Genomic DNA, 18,155 nt, shown 5'->3' with positions numbered 1-18,155 from the left:
CAAAAAAAGAGAATTTTAGACCAATATCCCTGATGAACATTGATGCAAAAATCCTCAATAAAATACTGGCAAACCGGATTCAGCAGCACATCAAAAAGCTTATCCACCATGATCAAGTGGGCTTCATCCCTGGGATGCAAGGCTGGTTCAACATATGCAAATCAATAAACGTAATCCAGCATATAAACAGAACCAGAGACAAAAACCACATGATTATCTCAATAGATGCAGAAAAGGCCTCTGATAAAATTCAACAGCGCTTCATGCTAAAAACTCTCAATAAATTTGGTATTGATGGAACATAGCTCAAAATAATAAGAGCTATTTATGACAAACCCACAGCCAATATCATACTGAATGGGCAAAAACTGGAATCATTCCCTTTGAAAACGGGCACAAGACAGGGATGCCCTCTCTCACCACTCCTACTCAATATAGTGTTGGAAGTTCTGGCCAGGGCAATCAGGCAGGAGAAAGAAATAAAGGGTATTCAATTAGGAAAAAATAAGTCAAATTGTCCCTGTTTGCAGATGACATGATTGTATATTTAGAAAACCCAATCGTCTCAGCTCAAAGTCTCCTTAAGCTGATAAGCAACTTCAGCAAAGTCTCAGGATACAAAATCAATGTGCAAAAATCACAAGCATTCTTATACACCAATAACAGACAAACAGAGAGCCAAATCATAAGTGAACTCCCATTCACAATTGCTTCAGATAGAATAAAATATCTAGGAATCCAACTTACAAGTGATGTGAAGGACCTCTTCAAGGAGAACTACAAACCACTGTTCAATGAAACAAAAGAGGACACAAACAAATGGAAGAGCATTCCATGCTTATGGATAGGAAGAATCAATATCATGAAAATGGCCATACTGCCCAAGGTAATTTATAGATTCAATGCCATCCCCATTAAGCTACCAATGACTTTCTTCACAGAATTGGAAAAAACGGCTTTAAAGTTCATATGGAACCGAAAAAAAAAAAAAAGCCTGCATAACCAAGACAATCCTAAGCCAAAAGAAAAAAGCTGGAGGCATCATGCTACCTGACTTCAAACTATACTACAAGGCTACAGTAACCAAAACAGCATGGTACTGGTACCAAAACAGAGATATAGACCAATGGAACAGAACAGAGCCCCCAGAAATAATACCACACATCTACAACCATCTGATCTTTGACCAACCTCACAAAAACAAGAAATGAGGAAAGGATTCCCTATTTAATAAATGGTGCTGGGAAAACTGGCTAGCCATAGGTAGAAAGCTGAAACTGGATCCCTTCTTTAGACCTTATAAAAAAATTAATTCAAGATGGATTAGAGACTTAAATGTTAGACCTAAAACCATAAAAACCCTAGAAGATAACCTAGGCAATACCATTCAGGACATAGGCATGGGCAAGGACTTCATGTCTAAAACACCAAAAGCAATGACAACAAAAGCCAGCATTGACAAATGGGATCTAATTAAACTAAAGAGCTTCTGCACAGCAAAAGAAACTACCATCTGAGTGAACAGGCAACCTACAGAATGGGAGAAAATTTTTGCAATCTGCTCATCTGACAAAGGGCTAATATCCAGAACCTACAAAGAACTCAAACAAATTTACAAGAAAAAAACAAACAACCCCATCAAAGAATGGGTGAAGGATATGAACAGACACTTCTCAAAAGAAGACATTTCAAGCCTGTAATCCCAGCACTTTGGGAGGCCGAGACGGGCGGATCACGAGGTTAGGAGTTCGAGACCATCCTGGCTAACACGGTGAAACCCCGTCTCCACTAAAAAATACAAAAAAAAAAAAAAAAAAAAAGAAGACATTTACGCAGCCAACGGACACATGAAAAAATGCTCATCATCACTTGCCATCAAAGAAATGCAAATCAAAACCACAATGAGATACCATCTCACACCAGTTAGAATGGTGATCATTAAAAAGTCAGGAAACAACAGGTGCTGGAGAGGATGTGGAGAAATAGGAATACTTTTATACTTTGGTGGGACTGTAAACTACTTCAACCATTGTGGAAGATAGTGTGGCGATTCCTCAAGGATCTAGAACTAGAAATACTATTTGACCCTGCGATCCCATTACTGGGTATATACCCAAAGGATTATAAATCATGCTGCTATAAAGACACATGCACACATATGTTTACTGCAGCACTATTCACAATAGCAAAGACTTGGAACCAACCCAAATGTCCATCAATGACAGACTGGTTTAAGAAAATATGGTACACATATACCATGGAATACTATGCAGCCATAAAAAAGGATGAGTTCATGTCCTTTGTAGGGATATGGATGCAGCTGGAAACCATCATTTTCAGCAAACTATCACAAGAACAGAAAACCAAACACCGCATGTTCTCACTCATAGAAGGGAACTGAACAATGAGAACACTTGGACATAGGAAGGGGAACATCACACACTGGGGCCTGTCGTGGAGTGTGGGGAGGGGAGAGGAAATAGCATTAGGAGATATATGTAATGTAAATGACAAGTTAATGGGTGCAGCACACCAATATGGCACACGTATACATATGTAACAAACCTGCATGTTGTGCACATGTAACCTAGAACTTAAAGTATAATTAAAAAAAAAAAGAAGACAACTCGCACAATGGGTGAAAATATTTGCAAGTCATATATGTGATGAGGGTTTCATATCTAGAAAATATAAAGAACTTCTACAATTCTCAAACAGAAAGAGAAACAACCCAATTAACAAACATGTGAAAGACTTGAATAGACATTTTGTCAAAGAAGATAAATAAATGACCAATGAAAAAGCATGAAAAGATACTCAACATCATAAGTCGTTACAGAATTATAAATCAAAACCACAAGGAGTTATGCCACTTCACAAATGACTAGGAGAGTTATAATTTTTTTTGAATGGGAAAATAAGTGTTGGCAAGGACATTGAAATGTACAATGTTACAGCTACCATGGAAAAGATTTTGCAGTTCCTCAGTTTCTCAAAAAGTTAAAGAATTATCATACAAACCAGCAATTCCACTCCTCAAAAGACTTGAAAATGGGGACTGAAACAGATACTTGCATATAAATGATCATAGCAGCATTATTCACAATAACCCAAAGGTGGAAACAACATAAGTATCTATCAACAAATGAATGGATAAACAAAATGTGGTATACATCCAATAATGGAATGTTATTCGGCCATAAATAGGAATGATGTTTTGATTCTACAACATGGATGAACCTTGAGAATATTATCATAGGTGAAATAAACCAGACACAAAAGGATAAACTGTAAGATTCCACTTATTCGAAACAAAAGGATAAACTGTAAGATTCCACTTATTCGAAATATCTAGATCAGGCAAATTCATAGAGACAAAGAGATGAGAGGTAACCAGGAATTGAGGAATGGGAAAGTTACTGCTTACGGGGCACAGGGTTTCTGTTTGTGGTGATGAAAAATTTTGAAAATAGTGGTGAAAGCTATAAAACATTATGAATGCAATTAATGCCACTGTATTATATACTTAAAAATGTTTAAAATGGCAAATTTTGTTATATATATTTTATCACATTAAAAATTAATTGTTTAACAAATAAAGGGGATTGTGTTTATAACACATGTAGAAGTACAATGTATGACAGCAGCACAAACAATGGGAGAAGGAAATGGAGGCATTCTATTTTAAGGTTCTTACATCATACTTAAAATGGAAAATATTATTTGACTGTGTAGAGTATGATTTTTAAAAAAGTATTTTGTAAACCCTAGTGCAACAACAGTTGATCTGTGAACAACGAAGGTTAAACTGTGTGGGTCCACTTAAATGGGAATTTTCTTCCACTGCTGCTACCCCTGAGACAGCAAGATCAAACCCTCATCTTCCTACTCCTCCTCTGCCTAACTCAAGGTGAAGATGAGGCTACAGACCTTTATGATGAGCCACTTAATGAACAGTAAATATATTTTCTCCTCCTTATGATTTTCTTTTTCTTTTTTCTTTTTTTTGAGACAAACTCTTCCTCTGTTGCCCAGGCTAAAGTGCAGTGGCATGATCTCGGCTCACTACAACATCTACCTCCTGGGTTCAAACAATTCTCCTGTCTCGGCCTCCCGAGTAGCTGGAATTACAGGTATGTACCACAATACTCAAATTTTTGTATTTTCCATAGAGATGGGGTTTTACCATGTTGGCCAGGCTAGTCTCAAACTCCTGACCTCAAGTGATATGCCTGCCTCAGCCTCCCAAAGTGCTGGGATTACACAGGTGTCAGCCACCACGCCCAGCCTCCTCATGATTTTCTTAACAAAATTTTCCTTTCTCTAGTTTACTTTTTTGTAAGAATACAATATATAATACATACAAAATGTGTGTTAATTGTTTATGTTATTGGTCAATAGTAGGCTATTAGTAATTTTGGGGGAGTCAAAATTCACACTTGGACTTTCTAATGCACTGGCAGCTTGGGGACCCCTAACCTCCATGATGTTGAAGGGTCAATTCTACAAAAAAAAAGAAGTATAGCTGATGTTGGAAATAAAATGAAGCAATTTTTTTAAAGCTCTAAAAATTCAAAAGAGAAAGAAAAAAGAACAGATGGGATAACTAGAAAATAAAGAGCAAGATGGTAGACTTAAACACAAATTTAGATAATTATACTGAATTTAATGATATAAATAACATATTTAAAGACAGATATTCTCAGACTTGATAAAAAAGCAAAACTGAGAGGAGTCATGTTACCACAATGGCAGAGTAGAAGCAATCTGGCTTCACTCTTCCCCACAGAAAACCAAAACAACTATCCAGTACCAATTACCCTCACGAACATCCCAGAAACCAAAACGGAGGCTGTGATGATCCCAGGGGGCCAGAGAGAAGCAAAAAACTTCAAGCAGAAGCTTAGAGAAGTAGACTACTCCATCCACAACACCCCGCCCTCAAGGTGCCGGGCCGCATGTGGAAAAACTCCCATGGACTCACAACACTACACTGAAAGAAGTCAGATAAAGGCAGACAGACACCTTTATCTCCATGTTGGGTTCCTTCACAGAAAAATCATTCCTGCTTCAACCTAAGGGAAGCATCTTTGCCTACAGGGTAAAAAAATCCTAAAGGCAGCCAAAGACAATGGGTAGAGACGGGGTTAGCAATCCCCAATGAACAAAACTCAGTGATCACTCTTCATCTCAGCCAAAAAAGACACCAAATCAGAGAGGTTGTTCAACAGTATCATGGTTTGGAAGCATGCTCCATGAGTCCATGAGGCTATGAAGCCCTAGCCAGCCTTCCCATGCCACCAGGGTATCCTTTTGTTGTAGACACTCCCAGTCCACAACAGTAAGCATTCTGAACTTTTACAAGAGCTGCAAAAGTTAATTTTTTGACAAGATAAACAATATTGACAAACCTGTAGGTAGAATAAAGAAAAAAGAAAAGACTCAAATAATTAATTCAGAGATGAAATGAGATATGGTAACCAATACCACAGAAATATAAAGGATCATTAGACACTGTTATGAATAACTATATACCAACAAATTGGAAAACCTAGAAGGAATGGATAAATTCCTGGACACATACAACCTAAGATTGAAACATAAACACATAGAAAACCTAAACAGACCAATAACAAGTAATGTGATTGAAGCAATAAAAAGTCTCTCATCAAGAAAAAGCTTAGGACCTGATGGCTTCACTGCTGAATTCTAATAAACATTTAAAAAAAGAACTAATACCAATTATACTCAAACTATTCCAAAAACGTGAAGAGGACAGAATATTTTCAATCTCATCCTATGAAGACAGCATTATCCTAATACCAAAACCAGAAAAGGACACAACTAAAGAAGTAAACTACAGAGCAGTATCCCTCCCAGATGAACACAGATGCAGAAATCCTCAACAAAACACTAGCAAACTGAACTTAATAGCACATTAAAAAGATCATTCACAATGATTAGGTGGGATTCAGATGGTTCAACATATGCAAATTAATAAGCATGATACATCACATCAACAGAATAAAGGACAAAAACCATATAATCATTTCAATAGATGCTGAAAAAGCATTTGATAAAATTAAACATACCTTCATGATAAAAAAATTTTCAACAAACTCAGTAAAGAAGAAATATACATCAAAACAATAAAAGCCACATATGACAAATCCAGAGCTAACGTCATACTGAACATGGAAAAACTGCAAGACTTTCCTCTAAGATCTAGAACATGACAAAGATGCCTACTTGCACCACTTTTATGCAACATAGTGTTGGGAGTGCTACCCAAAGCAATTAGAAAAGAGAATGAAATAAAGAGCACTCAAATTACAAAGGAAAAAGTCAAATTGTCCTGTCTGCAGATGACATGATCTAATACTTAAGACACCAACAAGCAGCCATTAGACTGATAAACAAATTCAGTAAAGTTGCAAGATATAAAATCAACATATTAAAATCAGTAGCATTTCTATACGCCAAAAGCAAACAATCTGAAAAGCAAATTAGGAAAGCAATCCCATTTACAACAGCTACAAAGAATATAAAACACCTAGGAATCAACTGAACCAAAAAAGTAAAAAAAAATATACAAGGAAAACTATAAGACATCGATGAAAGAGGGGGGGCACCAAAAAATGGAAAGATAGCCCATGTTCATTACTTAGAAGAATATTGTTAAAATGTCCATCCTACCCAAAGCAATCTACAGATTCAATGCAATTCCTATCAAAATACCAATGATAGTCTTCACAAAAATAGGGGAAAAAAATCCAAAAATTCATATGGAACCACAAAAGACCCAGAATAGCTAATGTAATCTCAGGAAAAAAAAAAAAAAAGCTTGAGGCATCGTATTACCTAACTTCAAAATATACCACAAAAATATAGTAAACAAAACAGCATGTTACTGGCATAAAAACAGACATACAGACCAATGGAACAGAATAGAGAACCCAGAAATAAATCCAAGTATTTACAGGCATCTCCTTTTCAGCAAAGGCACATTAGGTAAAGGACAGGCTCTTCAATAAATGGCTCTGTGAAATCTGGATATCCATATGCAGAAGAAAGAAACTAGACCACTCTCTCTCACCAGGTACAAAATTCAAATCGAAATGGATTAAAGCTTAAATATAAGACCTGAAACTATAAAACTACTAAAAGAAAACATTGGGGAAGCTCTCTAAGACACTGAACTGGGTAAATATTTCTTGAGTAATACCCTACAAGCATGGAAGCTAAAGCACAAATGGACAAATGGGATCATATGAAGTTAAAAAGCTTTTGCACTGCAGAGGAAACAATCAGCAAAATGAAGAGGCAACCCACAAAATGGGAGAAAATATCTGCAAACTATCCATCTCATAAGAAATTAATAATCAGAATATATAAGGAACTTTTATCTGACTTAAAATGGACAAATAATCTTTTGTTGTTATTGTTGTTAGACAGTGTCTTGTTCTGTCACCCAGGCTGAAGTTGCTGTGGTACGATCTCAGCTCACTGTAACCTCCGCCTCCCAGGTTCAATGGATTCTCGTGCCTCAGCCTCCAGAGTAGCTGGAGTTACAGACATGTGCCCCCACATCAGGCTAATTTTTGCATTTTTAGCAGAGACAGGGTTTCGCTATGTTGGCCAGGCTGGTCTCAAACTCCTGACCTCAGGTGATCTGCCCACCTCGGCCTCCCAAATAGCTGGGATTACAGGTGTGAGTCACTGCACCTGGTGACAAATGATCTTAATAGACATTTCTCAAAAGAAGACATACAAACAGCCAACAAGTATATGAAAAATGCTCAACATCACTAATCATCAGGGAAATGCAAATTAAAACTACAATGAGACATCACCTCACCCCAGTTAAAAATGACTTTTATCAAAAAGATAGGCAATAACAGATGCTAGCAAGGATGTGGAGAAAAGGGAACCCTCATACACTATTGGTGGAAAGTAAATTAGTACAGCCACTATGGCGCACAGTCTGAAAGTGCCTCACAAAACTAAAAAAATAGAACTACTCTACAATCTGATGATCCCACTGCTAGGTATATATCCAAGAGAAAGGAAATCAATATATCAAAGAGATATCTGCACTCCAAATGTTTATTGCAGCACTATTTACAATAGTCAAGATATAGAATCAACCTAAGTGTTCATCAATAGATGTATGGATAAATAAAATGTGGGCCGGGAGTGGTGGCTCACACCTCTAATCCCAGCACTTTGGGAGGCTGAGGCACGCAGATCACCTGAGCTCAGGAGTTCGAGACCAGCCTGGCCAACATGGCGAAACTCCATCTCTACTAAAACTATAAAAATTAGCCAGGCATGGTGATGGGCACCTGTAATCCCAGCTACTCAGGCAGGGAGAACTGCTTGAGCCCAGGAGGCGGAGGTTGCAGTAAACCAAGACCATGCCACTGCACTCCAGCCTGGGCAACAGAGCAAGACTCTGACTCAAAAAAAAAAAAAAAAAAAAAGAAAATGTGAGAGAGAGAGAGAGAGAGATATATATATATATACACACACAATGAAATATTACTCAGCCAAAATTTAAAAAAAGAATGAAATCTCTTTATTTGCAGCAACATGGGTAAGGCCGGATGACTTTTTGTTAAGTGAAATAAGCCAGAAATACAAAGACAAATATTGCAGGTTCTCACCTATATATAGGAGTTTAAAAAATTGATCTCATGGAGGTAGACAGTAAAATGGTGGTTAACAGAGATTGGGATGAATGTGGGGAGAGGAGAATGAAGAAAAGCTAGCTAATGGGTATAATGGTACAGTTAGATGGAATAACTTCTAGTGTTCGATAGCACAGTAGGTTGACTATAGTTAACAATAATTTGTTGTATATTTCAAAATACCTAGGAGAGAAGACTTGGAACATTCCCTACACAAAGACATAATAAATGGTTGAGGCAGTGGATATTCCAATTACCGTGATTTGACCATTACACATTTTATGCATGTATCAAAAAAAATCACATGTACCTGATAAGTATGTTCAATTATAACTTATTTATCAATGAAAAAGCAAGACTGAGGGACTTCCACTTCCTCTTAGGATGTATTAAGTCACAACATTAATGTCGCATCTAAGAATGAGTAAAGGCTGGATAATTTATAAAATCACAACTTTTCATGAACCCATCAGAAAACTGACGTTGCAAGAAAACCAAGCGATCTGAATGCCAAAGAATGACCAATCCTCTTTCAGATGAGAATAGACACTTCAAAAGTCATCAAGTGGATACTGTGATAAAGTAACAAGGAAAAACTGTGAAACCACCACAGATCAGAAATCTAATAATCTACTGATAGAAGTACAAATAGGACACAGTACCAGCTGGGAAAAAAGTGAGCAAAAAACACTGAGGAGTTAGGATGAAGCAGCTACAAAAAAAGATATACCCTTGGACTTCAAGACTGTGAAAATAGAAACTGAATGGTCCTTACTGTCCATGAAGTCTGTAATAGGCCAGCTGAAGTGCAAGCTGAATAAATGTATCCGGGTGAAGCATCTTGTTCTTGGTTAGCTTTTTGCCGAAAGATGTAAAGGCATAAGCCGCAATCTGTAGATCAGATGCCTAACAAGAAGAATTAAATGAGAACAGTGAAAAATCATCTAAGGAGAATACACCAAAGAGACCCAAATTATCACCTGCATTAAAGTAATCACCAGACATAAAGAATTAAAGGTGTTAAAGGCATAATTTTAAAATGTTTTGTGCAGACATGCTTGGATGACAGCCAAATTTTTACATATGGTTGTTAAAAGAAAAAATCATGATTATTTAAGAGAAAAGTGAAAAATATACCTCCTTGAGATACTGAGCTTTAGCTTGGCTGATGTCATTTAATACTTTCTCATCCACAGTGAAAATAAGCTCTTCTGGAAGTGGTATATCTCGTACCTTCTCTGAACCCTGAAAATAGGAACAACTTAAAATATTTTATCTTTAAAATTATTAGGAGAAAAAAGCTGAAATACTCATTCAAACATACCTTCCATCTTCCTTCATTCTGAAAAATTTTCTCATCCACATAATAACTGATGTCCACCATAACCATTGCATCAAAAGGGGCATGCTAAAATGAGAACACACAAGATTTCTGAATATTTTATGTCAACTTAAAATTTGACCCAATATTTTATTTTCACTTTGTGTCTATTCTTAACAGATAATAAAGCATACAGTCTTCAAATGCCTCACCTACTGATGATAAGATATAGGATTCCCTATGGTTCAGTAACTGCTGTATTTTATTTTTTGGAAAAAAAAATTGTTTAAATTTGGAAGCACCTAGTAGGGCTCCTGGTGGGGCTTGGGGTGATGAGGGTGTACAGTGTATAAAGTAACTAATAAACAATCTAGATAAACTAATTGCTATTTTTACTAGAAGTCAAAGCAAGTGTATATACGTAATACGAAGATGTTCTGGAATGGTAAGAACGGGGTGGAAAAGCAGATGGGGATGGCAGCCTATCTGAAAGCATTTGGGATGGGCATGAACTTCTTTAGGTAAGGACCTAGGCCACTTAGTGAATATTAGAAAGCATAACCATTTTGTGTTTTTTATATATATGAGGGTCCTGATGTGGTAATTCTCAGTTTAAGAAATGTGGGAAAGATAGGCTGGCTGTTACAAGGGTGTTTCAGGTTTGCCAGGTATATTTAGAGAAAGAAATTGCAGTTAGTGAATTTTCCCATCATTTATTTTGAAGAACAAAGTTTTTGCCCGCATTTTCCCCATGTTCCTCAGATGAGAGTTACATCAGATGGTTCCTTGTGACTGTCACCACTTTATATTAGACACAGATATCATTCATGATCTGAACATGACACTGAGAGCTTGAGAGGGAAAGAAGGGAAGTCTCAAGATATGGGCCCAGTTTCAGAGGAGTAATTAGGTGTCTTAAATGTCACCCTAACACTATAGTTCTGTAGCCTGTATCATGGCCCAGTGGAGCCTATAAACACAATTTATTGTTACCAGGCAACAACTACATCAGGAAAGGCTTTTGAGGGAGGTCAGTATAAGATGCCTGAGCAGTTTATCTGCCAGCAACAGCACACATGACAAGACTCACAGGTCACCGACAAACCCATTTTCTAACAGTATCTCACAACTGTGTGGTACTTTACAATTTTACAAAGAATTTTCAGATATTATCACATATACTGTTTCATTTAAGACAAACAGTATCAGTTTCCAACTATTTTACTGGAGCCAGTAGGAAATAGCAAGAATGAAGGATGTCTCTTTGAGTTATAATTCTAAGCACCCATCTCCTAATGGAAACCTAATAATCTCAAAAAAGTTAGAAAATATACAAAATTCCAATGCTATCCTGATGCTTTATTTGTTCACATAATTTTTGCCTTTCATTTCTTGCACTTACACAGAGGCAATATGTGTTGACAAAGTGTTTAAGAATGTAGGCTTTGGTTCTGAATTCAAACTACTTCCTAGTTGTGCAATAGTGTGAAAGTTACTTTGCTTTCTAATTAAACTGCCTCATTTCTCAGTAGAGATAATGCATACATACATACAGATGCTGTGAAAAATGATTTTTATACCACTTATACCGTACTTACTAAGGATCTGGCTCACAGCAATAATTAGTAACTACTATTATTATTAACTAAAGTTTTTACATGCTTCCTGTGCACCCTCTGCAAAGCCTTACAATAAAGCCTACAATATAGAGAAGACAACATAGTTGACTTCAGGATTATAAAATATGAGGGAAATGGAATTAATATAATCACAAAAGAACATATTCAAACAATTATAATTATGGAACAGCAACATGGCTTGAGGGTAAAATAGCTTTATTTTACAGTACATATACTTCTTTTCTTTTTTTTTTTTTTTTTTGAGATAGGGTCTTATTCTGTTGCCTGGGTGGGAGTGCAGTGGTACAACCATGGCTCACTGCAACCTGGACCTCCTAGGCTTAAGTGATCCTCCCACCTCAGCTTCCCAAGTAGTTGGGAGTATAGGTATGCATTACCATGCCCAGCTCATTTTTTATTTTCTGTAGACATGGGGGTCTCACTATGTTGCCCAAGCTGGTGTTGAACTGCTGGAATCAAATCCTCCCACCTTGGTCTCCCAAAGTGCTGGGATTATAGGCATAAGCTCCCATGTCTGGCCTACAGCATATGTATTTCACTAATGATGATTTACAAAGGTTAAACTGCACTATCTATAATCATCTTAGGTTAGAAGGGAAACCTCCATGGAATTTAACGCAAATTATCAGGTGGAGATAATCAGATAAATTTTATAAATATATGCATGTTAATGCACACACATAAAACATGTCCACACACTATAAAAAAGCACCTCAGTTGTGCTGAGAGATATGCTCATTATGAGCCCAGTATTCTTTATTCAGAGACAGACAATATTATCAAAATTATTTTCATCCTGAATTTGTGTGAACAGCAGGATACCAGTGCTATTAGTAAAAATCAGTTTAGCAAAAGGTGTTTTTTGGTGGGCTTGGGAATGAGGGACGGAAAGCAAGATGAGTTACTCTTGATGAGATTGATTTACTCTTATGTAACAATATAACATCCAATTTGAACAATTTAACATATAATGAAACACAACTCTCAAATGAGAATAATAGGTAAAAGCTAGAAAAGTATAGCTGCGAGTTACATATATAACAATAGGTCAATCAAACTATTTAAATCAGGGAAGAAAGTGGTCAGAGGGGGAAAAGAGTGATGAGTATTAAGGTCAGTTTCAGAATCAGTAGATAGGAAAATACTGTTAAGAGGAAAGAGGCAGCGTCAAAATACATATGAAGAGGGTAACCAACTGCAGCAGACAGGTCAAAGAGAAATCAAGGGAAGAAGCCAGGGGGCAGTTAACCACCTTACAAAGGGTAGTTTGCAAGGAATGGTAAGGTCATAAACCAGACTGAGGAAGGTCAAGGAGAATCAAATGAGGAGCTGAAGAGACGAAAACTGAGGCAATTAACAAGAACTATTCTGTCAACAGTAGACTCAAAGGAAGAGTAAAGAGAACATCTTCAAAATGACTCGTGGCACCTTTTCACTGTAGCTCTGATGAGATACTCCAACAGACATTCACTTTCAGTACCTATTAACCAATCCACCTTGTTCTGAAATAACAGCTACTTTATTGTTCTTTAGGCAACCAAGCACCACTTTGTAATGGTTTGAATGAGACTGATTCTACCCACTAGATTCCAAGGTTGGGCATGTGACCCAGGCCAAGCTCATCCAACCACCTGATTCCCCAGGATGGGGACATGAATCACACAGGCCAATCACAACTGATGAGGATTATTTCAGGAACTTTGCCGGAACCATTGGAAACAAAGAAGCTGACAATTTCCTTCGGGAGTCAATAAGTTATGAAGAAAGCTATGAAGACATGAGACTGTTGGTACAACAATCACATTGGGCAGTCTATCTAAATATGAAGTCAAACAAAGGAAAGCAGCACTAAAAAATGGGAAGAGATTTCCAATGAAAGCATTTGAACACTGAAGTCAGCTTTACCCAAATTTAGCTACATCCCTTGCCAACAAATATCTTCTTAAGTTAATGCCAGTTTGATTTAGGTTTCTATCACCTAAACCTGAATACGGATTAATACAACTACTGAACCCTATTTTTTTCTTTTTTCTTTTTTTTTTTGAGACAGAGTCTCAGTCTGTTGCCCAGGCTGAAGTGCACTGACCCAATCACCGCTCACTGCACCCTCAACCTCCCAGGTTCAAGCGATCCTCCTACCTCAGCCTCCCAAGTAGCTGGGACCACAGGCGCACAACACTATGTGAGGCTAATTTTTGTATTTTTTGTAGAGATGGGGTTTCATGCCATTGCCCAGGCCAGTCTCCATCTCCTGGGCTCAAGTGATTCACCTGCCTTGGCCTCCCAAAGTGCTGGGATTACAGGTATAAGCCATCAGGCCCAGCCCTAAACTCCTTTATAAAAAATTTTCTTGGTTCATAGACCTCCTGAATGCCTATCAGACAGTTAGTAGACAGAGCTAGTAAAGACATCCATGGGAGGGGGACAGAGGAGAAACAAGAAAAGTTTTGTTTTTTTTTTTTTTTTTGAAAATGGTCAAAAATGGTAGTAACTGCCATTTTAATATCCACAGCCTAAATAGTGTTCCAAAGATCATGTGTCATTTTAGGAAAATAGTTACCTAGTTACTAGGTGAATCTTAAACTCCATAAATATATCCAAATGCATTGCTCTGTGCATAGAACACATATATAATGCCATATAATACCTTCTGAAATAGGTATTCTCAGCAAGCAGATAATACTGGGTTTTAAGAGCTTACACTACATAAATACTATATGCAAATTCCATTTTGCAGATACAGTACTAACAAACTGTTGGCCTTACTACAGAAGAAAATAACTTGTCCTATACTCTACTTTCACTGAGAATTCATAACTAAACTTTTCACCAAAGTGCCATAAAACTAAATTAGTATTCACTTATACTGTTCCCCAGCACAAGTATTTATGGTTTATTGCCATTAATTTAACCTAAAAGATCAAAAGAGAAAAAAAATTTCAGTAGTTTACTTACATCACAATTACAGCCAAATACTCCATTAGAAAAGGAAATCAAGTTATAGGATTTGTCACCCCAGCGTACTGTTGGATCTCCAATAAGGATGGCTGCAAGAATCTAAAATAAATTTGATTTTTCCAAATTAAAAGGGTTTAATATTGGTTTGTAAGAATTCACATCTTAAACACATATATCATCTCACCATTCCTCTTCAGGTCAACCAAATTTAATAAAATGATAATATAGTTATACTCGAGAGAGTAATTCTGGCCCTGACTTTAGGGGGTTCTCAAAATCTCAAATCAAGAAAATCCTATCGGAAAAGAAAATGCTGGTACAATATTCATGAATGTTTACGGAACATAGAATTGAGAGAAGGCTTTGTAACTTGAATAGGATAAAAGATCTTAATAAAAGTTTAGTCATTAAAGTCTAGTTAGGAGGAAAGATTTTAAGAATTCATTTCCTACTAAATCTGTTTTTCAAACTGTATACTTTGGCCTACTAATGGATCATGAAATCAATTCAGTGCATCACAATCAATATTCCTTATAAAAAAGGAGAATAAAATAGACTGTAAATATCAGTGTACCTCATAGATAATAAAAGTAGTTAGTGGTCTGTGAAACTCCTATTTTATATATGTGTTTGCATGCATACACACATGTATATACAGTGGGCTGCAATCTAAATGTATTTGTAACTAAAAATTGTGGTCAAAAAAGTCTCAACAACACTGCATTAAAATACGTTCTTCCTTAAAAAGAAGTCTGGTGATTCTCCAAAAACAAAAACAACAACAACAACAAAAAACCTCTTTCCTTGCTACAAGGTTTTTCAATCCTTGATATTCTTTTCCTATTATTTAATACCAATTAATGCATTATAAAATAATTTAAGTATTTTCAAAAGACTATGAGATTTCTAATACAATTACTATCTTTTATTATTTCCTGGGAAACTGAAATGTCACCCTGGGAGTGGCAGGGGAGCATAAAATAAGGCCATATTTACCCTTAACATCACTGACGTCGATGTGTTCAGTAATTAACCAAATGACAAAATAAATGACTTAAAAGGGTGACATAATTCTTAGGAGAGACACTCCCAACTATGGTGTCAAGATACACTAGTGCAGGTTATGATTAGGTTCTCATTTCACCTTTGGCAAGAAAAGTTCATTAACCTAGAGGTCCGTGTGAAACAGAAGATAGTTAAGTACCTCAGAATAATCCTCTGGTGTTACATGTGGACTGTCATCCTCCATGGAATATACCAGTAAACTACTCTGAATTTTTTCTAACAAGGCCAAGTTCTCTGCATCAAGACCAATCAGATACTCTCGTGCCTAAAGGGCAAGGAGATGATGATCAAATATTACAACTGAAATACAATACATCAAAAGAGCTTGTTAGAGAAAAGCTTCGTTAAGAAAAGTGTAAATCAGAACCTTAGCCCATCGAGTTCGCTCCTCACTAGTTAATGCTGCAATCCCAGGTCCATCAGGTTCACTATGGCACTTCTTGTGGATATATGTCAGTTGTCTTATGGAAGATGAAAAGAAGATTCAAAAACAGTACAAGCAGAAAGTAACTACTTTGGCCTTTAAAAGGTCATAACATTGATCAATATTTAAATGTTTGGATATATTACCCAAAGAAACCACTTATGATGCCAATAGATTTCCCACAGCACATATTTTTAAGTGGTTGTGTTCTATTAACACCCAAAGCATATTTGACAATAATTTAATTTCAGTAAATAAATTTAGTTATTGGCTAAATTTAGTTTGGCTGATATATACTTTTTAAATGTGCATGCACTTCTAGGTTACAAGTAAATATCCTTTTTACTGTAAATATCCTGACAATGGAGAACTTGAAAAATATCCTGGTAATCAATTTCACAAATATCATGTACATCTTATCCAACTAAAAACTATGTGCATATATATTTAACCAGAGGACTTACTGTATACTCAATTAATACCTGTGTTTTACCAAAAAAAAAAATAGAAATACCATGTAATCAGTTTTAAGTATTTTCATATGTGGCAATTTGTTACTTCTAATAATTATATTTTTAAAGAATCTATTAGCTAAGGATAAACTACTTCCCCTCCATAGTATTTTATGCTCCCAGATTGATGAGTTTCATGTATCTTTAAACATATAGCAGATAAATAACTGGGTTCTCCCATAAAGAAATTTTCATCAGTCAAAAATCCACAGAGCTTTAATTTAGCTCTACTTCTTCATGGCACATGTTAAGAAATTACTTCAATTTAAAAGCTTTCAAGGTTTTCTCAGGAAGTGAGCTAATGTAGCTTAATAAATGGTCAAAAACCACCACTAGTAGCCATCAGTTCTGACTTCATCATTCAAAACCGGAATTCATCATTTATCTACTGATTGGCTTACTCTCCTCTGTTTGTTCATCATATCTGTAACACTGATAAAGAAATAATTCTCTTGCTGAAAAACTCCCCCCTTTTCATTTGCAAGTTAATGGTGTCCTGAGGAACAGAATAAGGGTTTCTTCACCAATCTGCATCTATAGCGAGAGCAACTTGCCCTGCCTCCCTTCCTGCTTACTTGTCTTTAGTAACTACTGATTTTGCTCCAATTATAAATAAACTTTTGCAGTTTGTGGTTACTAGCATAAACTCTGAATTTCTAAATAAAATCAACCTGTTTCTCTCCATATGGTACTTGTTGCTACCTTTCCGTTATCAACTACCTCAAAGCACCAGTTTTGACTATGAAACTTTTTCTTCCTCCCTGAAATGATCATTTTCATGTTCGTTTTACAAGGTGGTCATTATTACGGAGAAATTACAAAGGAAAGTGTGTTAAACCTGAAATGACATTTTAAGTTTGATAATAAAAGGTCACATAACTGCCTAAATCATCACCATTAAGAGATGCAGATTTGGTAACAAGATAATCCCTCTTTTCCTTTAACTTGGCTAACTATGCAACTGTTTTTCAGCTACACATCTAATTTTTTATATTTCAAAGCACAAAGATTTGTATTAAAAATATCTGCATTACAGAATCATATATTTTTAAAAATATTCTATACTCCACACAATCTGGCTTTTTCTTCATCGCTTTCCATTCACTCTTTAATTTACTGTCCTCGATTTTTGTTCTCCAGTGATCATCTTGAAACTGCTCTTCTGAAAGTCACCAATAATGTCTATTAAGGAAACCTAGTAGCTTTATCTAAGTCTAGTTTTCCTCATTATAGAATTTTGACACTCAGGAATGAATGTTAAAATTATCTTCTTACTTGAGTTTTTCACACGGTCCCATTGTGGTCTCCGTATCTCACTGAAGTCTTTTTCACTGACCATTTGTTCTCCTTACACTGCTGAATGTGTCCTTTCCCAAATTTCTGTCACTGGCCTTTCCAAGCTCCTCTTGTAAGTTTCTCCCTCGGTAATCTCATCTACTTCTTTAATAGTTTCAATTATCACTTTCATGTAAGAGGCAACCAACTCTCTAACTTCAACACCATTTTCTCTCTCAATCTCTGTTACCAAAGTTCCAAAGTTCCAAA

General features: G+C 36.3%; 1 protein-coding gene across 5 annotated transcripts in view; it reads right to left on the bottom strand.

Moving 5' to 3' along the window:
* CROT (carnitine O-octanoyltransferase) overlaps nt 1-18,155 on the bottom strand; it is a 58,383-nt gene that overhangs the window by 13,502 nt on the left and 26,726 nt on the right. For all 5 annotated transcript variants that reach the window (XM_033192526.1, XM_033192525.1, XM_033192524.1 and 2 more), the window contains 6 exons: nt 16,042-16,135; nt 15,814-15,939; nt 14,607-14,708; nt 10,015-10,098; nt 9,828-9,935; nt 9,466-9,596 (listed from right to left, as the gene is read on the bottom strand). In XM_033192526.1, coding sequence (XP_033048417.1) covers nt 9,466-9,596; nt 9,828-9,935; nt 10,015-10,098; nt 14,607-14,708; nt 15,814-15,939; nt 16,042-16,135 — 645 coding nt within the window. The remainder of the gene's footprint in view (nt 1-9,465; nt 9,597-9,827; nt 9,936-10,014; nt 10,099-14,606; nt 14,709-15,813; nt 15,940-16,041; nt 16,136-18,155) is intronic.

The sequence above is a fragment of the Trachypithecus francoisi genome, unplaced genomic scaffold, assembly GCF_009764315.1.
Source record: "Trachypithecus francoisi isolate TF-2019V2 unplaced genomic scaffold, Tfra_2.0 Lachesis_group4, whole genome shotgun sequence".
In the NCBI taxonomy this organism is placed as follows: domain Eukaryota; kingdom Metazoa; phylum Chordata; class Mammalia; order Primates; family Cercopithecidae; genus Trachypithecus; species Trachypithecus francoisi.
Note: the sequence above shows the minus strand (reverse complement) of the source record. Positions and strands in the feature narration are given on the sequence as shown.